Genomic DNA, 7,930 nt, shown 5'->3' with positions numbered 1-7,930 from the left:
AAAGAAGTGGCTTTATCACACCATGAGCTACGTATAAAACCCACGACATAATTTAGCTATGTCTATAACCAGGGAAATCATAATGTCCCATGTGTAAACATTAGTCGCAAGTGTGTTGGTAGAAGAAAAGTTTGAGAATTGGTGCACTAAAGCATTCTAAGATGTAGCAAAGGCACCAGAGAGAATGCCCAATGCTGTCAATGAACCACTTTAAAATATGAAAAGATCTGTTCTCCTGTCTTGTGCTATGTCTTTTTAAAGAGGTAGGAAAAAATCATTCCCCAAACCTGAAGGCGCACTGTACTTAACTGTGGCATGCCTCGGCTACTCTTTGTTTCCCTTCTGGTTATTCTTATTATTACCTCCAGTAACAAATTACTTGTCCAGCACCTCACATTCAGTTAAAAAGGCACTAGTGTTTCATGATACCAGAGTTGAGAACTACTTTAGAGGAAACAAAAGTAAAAAGGCACAGCTTTGAGAAATTTCAAACTTGGTGGGAGTTGGAGTGAAGTAAGATGCAACTATAAAAACTTTTACTATATATTGAATGCTGACTGTGGATAAAGGTTATTACAGCCATGATTCTCTTTGTAATTTTCATTCTATTACGTGGTAAATATTAATATGTCCTTTTGCATATATGATAATAGGAGTTTATTCTGAAGTAACATACATGCTCCAAGTCCTTCAGCTAGTAAGCATCAGAGGCCAGAGGTGACAGTAGAACCCAGGACTCTGGCTACAAAGCCTCTTGCTCCTTGTACTATACCTGTTACTACGGGAATATCTATAGAGAGCAATGAGCATCCTCTCAGTATTAAGAAATGCTGACTGAAATAGAGCCAAGGAATCTCAGAAGCTGGAAGAGACCTCAGTAGTCAATGAACTCTAACCTCACATTCAGTGTAAGACTCCCATTCAGTCTTTAGCCTTCTGTCCCTTATGCCAGTTTCTCAAAGTGTGTCAGAGGACCTCGTGCCTGCTTCAGAATCACCTACAGTACCAGCGGAAATGCAGATTCCTGGGCCCTACCCAGAAACACTAAATCAGAATAGCTGGGAATGGGGCCTAAGGATCTCCATTTTTAGCAAGCACTCCAGGTTAGTGTTTTTCAAACTATAAGTCATAAAAATCAATTTAGTGAATGATGCCCTGTATTTGTTTTTTAGTAATTTTACTAAAATTACTAAAGTTTGGAACAGATTAGATTTATAGGATAAGGTAGGAATAGAAAATATCACAGGGCACTGCTTTTAGTACTGTTTCAGAAAAATTTTTTTTTCAGTTTTTATATGTGAATTAGGATATAAAAGGTATTTCTTATTATATATCTCAGTAAAAAAGTTTAAGAAATACAGCTACTTTAAACAATGTTTGTCCTTGTTTTTATTTCTCCATTGAAATAAGTTCTCTTTAATTATTCCCTTCTATAGAATAATTAATGAGTAAACTTCAACCTTCCATGTCCTTTTTAGGATCTGTTATTCCATTCCAGGAGTTTATTTATTCCCTAATCTTTTTGGTTTAATTATTTAATCAATACTTTACAATATTTTTTAATTTTCTACAATTTCATGAAATCCAACACATTATTATTTTTACTTTGCATTTTATACCTGAAGTTATTTTACTATCTAGATCCTTGAACTGACTGACATACTTTAACTTATTAAGTTTATGTTTCAGTAGGTGTGTCTATAATCCTTTAAGCCTGTCATTCCCTTAGCCTTCCATCTTCCTATTTATACATACTTTTAGACAGAATTCTTTACTGGGTTGCCTTCTTTTGCATTTCTATTGTATAACTGGTACTTATTTTAATTCTCACCTTATCTTTTTCTTTTAAAGAAAAAAATGAAAACAATCGCCATTAATACATGAAGATTTTCTGGGTGTATCTTTACAGTTTTAAAATGATGTCTTGGTGTTTCTAGGAACTGTAATTGTCTTCTAAGGCAGCAGTCCTCAATCTTTTTGGCACCAGGGACAGTACTCCTCTGAGAATCTAATGCCTGATGATCTGAAGTGGAGATGAGGCAGTGATGCAAATACTGAGGAGTGGCTGCACATACATCTAAGCTTTGCTCACTCATCTCCTGCTGTGCGGCCTGGTTCCTAACTGGCCACCGACTGATACCTGGGGCTTGGGGACCCCTCTTCTAAGGAATAACATGAACACATATGAATGTCGAGTGAAGCTGTACTCAAAAAGTACTTTGCTCAGGTGACTGAGGAAATATATGACTTAAAATGTAGAAATTTCTACAATTCCACACAGTATGGGATGACTGCCCTTGAGGTAGTACAAACTCACTGATTGAATGACAGTCACAGAGACTCAAGCTGGAAGAAACTCCATTCAGTCTTTGGCCTTAGTTCTTACTCCCTTCAGAGCCCTGTTTCTCAAAGTGGAACCTGAGGAACATCTGCATCCAATTTACCTGAGGCACGTGATAAAAACAAAAGCTGTGAAATTACAATGTTTTTATAATGTGGGTTTGTTTTCATTTCATAGTGAGAGGAGGGAAGCTGACTAAAAATATAGGATACCATTCAGACCTATTTTAAAAGGTGCCCTTAATGATGAAATGTTAAAAAAAAAAAAAAAAAGAGGTGGACTTCAAATGACAAGTTCAAGTTATGTACCTGCTTAAGTTTAAACCTTAAAATACAGGTAATCTCACACTGGTGGTGATGCAATATGCCAAAATAACTGCCTAAATTTAGTAATTTAGAACATTTAAATATCACGATTTTAAACATTTCTGAACTTTTGTAAAACAATAATTTCAGGGATTTCCTTTAATACAGCAAAAACAAGTATGGCTATAATGAGACTATTTTCAAAAGTTTTTTTTAATAGAATTGAGCTGTGAGGTCTTTATTACTTCTGTTGAAGATCCCCAGTATTAAAGTAATTGATATTCATGGTAAGATCCCATAACATACCATCCCACTTCTTTCACTCATGCTCTTTAGAAAATGCAGAAAATGTTAACTTTATGTTAGCTGGTGATTAATTAAAATTATGTTTGTAATTTTACTGGAAAATATGGCTTTATAAATAGTTTAGCTGCCAAGTTAGATTTTTATGAGTTGTGCCACATTATTTTAAGATAATTGTTTCTTATTATTTTACTACATACGAAAAAAAATCTTATCAATTACATAGTTACTTACAGCACAAACTATAATTACATGTTCATCCTAGCTTTCACTTAGAGCTATGTTCTAAATTCAATATCAAAACATATTTCCTGTTTCAATGGATTAAGCATAAAGATCATATAAAAGGTCAAAAAAGCAGACACTTTTCAAGTTGTGTAGCAGAGCTATATGTTAAAGGTAGTGCTATCTCACAAACTCTTAAATCCTGAACTTTTTCTTTAAATTGGATGAGATCAAGATAGATTATTTTAAAAGGTATCAGAATTGTAAAGTTAATTTCTAAGTCTCTAGTGGAAGATTTTTCTAGAACTGCCACAGTACCTCCGAATATATAGCCCTAAAAAACAACGTAGATGAATATGAACCCCCTTTTCAATAGCTAGCATTAGATGTGAAATGCAAATTAAGACTTCAGTTTCAGAACTTAATAGAGATGTGGAATAATAAAATGTAAACTTTGGAAACTTGGCAATGGAGAAGCAAAACTTTTATTTAAATTCTTATTTTGATAATTAAGCCTCAAATCTAATAAATACATTTTAATTGCAAATAACTAGTAATTCATTGTCGGGGTGACTTTTTTAGATCACTATGACAAGTTTTATATTATGAAAACTACTCTGACTTCTAAGACCAGGACTGTTCTTGAAAATATTGTTTTAATGAAGCAGTTATTTGATATCTCAAAAACTGCAAGTGCTCATTGGATCGCTTTTATTCTGGAAATTACAGATTCCCATTTTAAATTTTGAATGGTCAAATATATTTCCATGGAGAAAAAACTAACATTAAAGGTTTGCTTCAGTGAACAAAATAATGTGCCTCACATGTATAAATGTGGCGTTCTTTAGTAATCAGGAATGCACTTTGAATACTCTTGCCATATGTTCAAAAATGAAAAACTTCTCTTGTAAACAAGCTTTAAAAAAAATCAAAGACATAAAATCCACGTAATGTGGTATGCTCTAAATTCATCTTACAGAACCATCTCAGTCTGACCAGTCCAATTGACTTGTTATATATGTGACATATTAGGAGGTTCTCTATCTGAAATAACGTGATATTTACATTCCATAAAATATGTTGGACACAGAGTTTACAGTATATCTCATCTAAGGTTCTCAGCAATATCAAAGTACATTTTGCTACCATATGGAAACTACCAGAAAGGCCTACAAATTCAATTCCTCTTAATACTAAGATGACCTTTTAGTAACGCGCACAATATCCCAGCAAGCCAAAAAACAATACAGACAAGTTCCCTTTTCTTTTTCTTTTATGGAAAACTGAGTCCAAGTCCATTTTCATTCAGAAAATATAATCTCTATCTTAACTATGGTAATATTATAAAGCACCACAGCTGATTTATACAATGTAGTATAACCAGTTTTCTTAAAATATCAGCACCTCAAGAGTACCTGAAGAGTTCCTTACAATGGAGGGGCAAAATTACAAGTTGGTTGTCTGCAGTTTGGCCTCACCGTGATGCTTTCAAACGTTCTATAAACTCTCAGTTTTCACCTACACCATCACTGCCCACAAACTCTTCAGGCACTTGCTGTCCCACACATTATTTCACCGATTTTTCCATTTGGAAGGCATGTATCTGAAAAAGGCACTTAACAACGGATTTCAAAGTCACTGTTTATTGTATATACAGGCTGCTAAAATGTACCAAATACATAAATTTTGAAGGAAATTATGATCAGTTTGGACAGTTATTTACCTTTTGAATCAAGCTGGTATACTAACTGCTATATTTACTCTACTGCCCAGGACACCCTTTCCCACCACAAAAGTAACTGACACAAACAGCACAAGTTACCCAAGAAAGAGCACCTAGGAAAGAGTAAGCAAATGTCAGTCAATATAATTAGACCTTCTGCACAATGCTTCCTTGGGTTTTTAATAATTCTCTCCACTCATAAGCTGCAATATTTCTACAATATCATCTAGCATTAAATGTCCTAGGCCTTCAACTCTGTAAAATTTCACTATCAATTAAAACGCCTACTTGTAAATAAGTTTTCAAATGATACTTGCAGATAAACGTGAAATGAACATTTAAACTACCTTAAAATAATAACAACAGCAGATGAAATCTAAATACTAAGAATCCTAAACTGGTTTCTGCTGTGGGAAACTTAGTAAGACAAGCTTTTGGGGTGTTGCAACCCCAACAAAGCATCTTCTTCTGTAAACAGTAAGGACCCTTATGTCATTACTAATAGACATCCAGGTTTCCTGTATGAAGAGTTTGCATACTTACCCAGGAAGGCAAATGGAAAGTACAAAGGGAGAAGATGAACTGCGGCAAACCCTTTGTCATATGATAGTGACCTATAAAGTATCAAATAAAGGTACATCGTCAGTATGGTAGAGCTTTACAATAGAGTCTCAACTCCTGCAACACCTATTAAGAAGGACCCCGAAACCTAGGAGTCCAGCTCCCCACCAATTCCTCCCTCTCTCCACCGCCAGCCTCACGCGCGAATTGTGGGGCAATAAAGGCAAAGAAGCTCCCTGTATTCAAAGGGCACAGGCTGAGGGTAGCCCAGCTGGCATTCCAGGGTGTCTCCAGCACCCTCTCTCCCTACTCCCCCCATGTACAAAGCAGAAAGTTGATCCATTCCGCAAACCCAAAACCCATACCGCGATCATTCATCAACTTGAACAAGTGATCGCCGCCCCCAAGACAAATACACCAGTAACCAAATCATAGAATCGATAGGCAGCCCAAGCCTCCACTGTGCCCAGGAGCCAGCCGGAGGTAGCACAGCGATGGCAGCGGGTCCAGGTAGAGTAGCGCTCAACCCTGCAGACCAGGGCTGCCACAGCCGTCACCCAAACGCCCGGCTCCAGTCACAATCCCGAGATTGGAGACTGGAACTGAGCGAGGAAACACATTCACCAGAGCCCCCGGCGGCAAGTGCAGGGCCACCAGGTCTTGGAGGTCGGGGTGGGGGAAGCTAGGAAACCGAGAGGGAGGAAAGGAGCAAGAGATCCCACCCCCGCTTTGTTGCTGGTCACCATCAAGTTTGCATCTTAGTACAAAATGTCGATCTTAAAGGCTGACAAGACAGAGGCAGAGGGAGAAAGAGAAAGGGAATAGAGTCCATCTTGCTTTGGGGAAGAGGGGAGAGGGAAAAAATGAAGTGTAAATCCCACACTCCAGGCGTAAAAGTCTGCTAAACACCTTTCCGTAACGGAGGAGCAACGAGTGGGGTGTCCCCATACCCGTGCCCGCTCGAACTGGCGGCGGTCTGGGCAGAAAACGCCTCCCTCTTCTCCTCTTCCTCCTCCTTCCCCTCCTCCTCCTCCTCCTCCCGCGGGCCCGGACGAAGATCCCGCCGCCACCGCCGCTGCCTCCGCTGCCCCCCGGGGAGGCACCGCCGCCCAGCCTGGCGCTGCCATTCCGGGCTTGGACCGCGCAGCGCGCGTGGGGCCGGGCGCCGGGTATCCTCGCAGGGACGTCTGCGCCGGGGACCCCCGCACCCCATCGCCGCGGGCTGGCTACAGAAGTCGCGCGAGCAGAGGTGGTGGCCGCGCACAGAAGAGGGGGCGCGCGTGGGGCCCCCACGCCGCGAGTGGGCAACCCCAGGGGATGATGAAGAACGCCCCTCCCCGCGCAGGGAAAGTACCCCGGTCCCCGGCAGCCCGGCGTCCGCGGCCGGGAGACGAGAACTGGACGTGTCATTAGCAGGACAGGCAATGGTTTCAAAGCCCCAGGCCAATGACCATTAGCAGAGGCAGAGCTCGCTCCGTCCCCATCCCCCACAACCTCCACCCACCTTCCCACTTCGAACCCCCCCCGCCACCCTCCACCCCACCTCGCGAAACTTTTCAACAAGATCCACCTGGACTAATTTGTCCTCACAGTTAAAATGTTGACTAGACCCTACACATCGGGAGGGAAGGGGAATGCACGCTTTATTTTCCTTTCTACAGAAAGGAAAGCAAAAAATAGCTTCTCTCTCCGTCTCTCCCTCTCCGCCCCCCCTCTGTCGTACATGTTGTGTCTTAGCTTTTTGCATCGTTTCGTTTTACCTTCCTCATTTAGCAGAAATGATCGCAGATATTTCACACATTAACGTGTTCCAGATTCTTGGATTCGGGGTCCTTGTAAATTACAGGACTCGCGTTTGGTCTCAGTTACGTTAAGTTTCATCAATAACAAAAAATTAAAAAATAATAATAATACATTTCTGAGGGTGAGCAAGCGAGACGAGGTGGAGGAGGAAAAGAAACCTCGAGTCTGATTTCTGTAATTTACTAGCGACCCGGATCGCAGCAAATAACAGTGTAACACGAGTGTGGCTTAAGAGGGCTGGGGAGCTCTTTCTAGAGGCATCGACCCCATCCCTGAATAAAGGATCTGCAAGTTTTCTGTCATCGCGACCATGCAATGCCATAACTTACCTTCAGAAATAAGACTTTAAACAGCCAAGGCCTTCCTCCTCCCCTCCGCCGCCACCCCCAGCCTCGCTCTCTCCACCTTAAACTTATTGACACAACATAATCCCACATTCAAGCAAAATCCTGACACAGCCTCCCTCCTCCTCTCCCCCCTCCTCTCTTCCCTCCCGTTCTCTCCCTCTCTCTCTCCCGTTCTCTCTCTCTCTCTCTCCCCCACTCTCGTCCCCCCCCTTCCCTCCCTCTTCTCTCTCCCCTTTTCCCTCGCCCTCTTCCCCTTCTCCCCCTATTCTTCCTACTGCCTACTCTGGCACTAAAACAGCACTTTCTCTACTCGCCGCGCATT

General features: G+C 40.9%; 1 protein-coding gene across 1 annotated transcript in view; it reads right to left on the bottom strand.

Moving 5' to 3' along the window:
- The window catches only part of BBX (BBX, HMG-box containing), a 244,900-nt gene extending 237,200 nt beyond the window's left edge, over nucleotides 1-7,700 (bottom strand). The window contains 2 exon segments of the mRNA XM_025050956.1: nucleotides 5,441-5,511; nucleotides 7,591-7,700. Of these exon segments, the coding sequence (XP_024906724.1) occupies nucleotides 5,441-5,500 (60 nt within the window). The 5' untranslated portion in view covers nucleotides 5,501-5,511; nucleotides 7,591-7,700.
- Nucleotides 7,701-7,930: the final 230 nt, after the last annotated feature.

This window comes from Pteropus alecto, unplaced genomic scaffold (assembly GCF_000325575.1).
Source record: "Pteropus alecto unplaced genomic scaffold, ASM32557v1 scaffold270, whole genome shotgun sequence".
Lineage (NCBI taxonomy): Eukaryota > Metazoa > Chordata > Mammalia > Chiroptera > Pteropodidae > Pteropus > Pteropus alecto.
The sequence above is the reverse complement of the archived record's forward strand: the minus strand, read 5'-3'. Positions and strand labels throughout refer to the sequence as shown.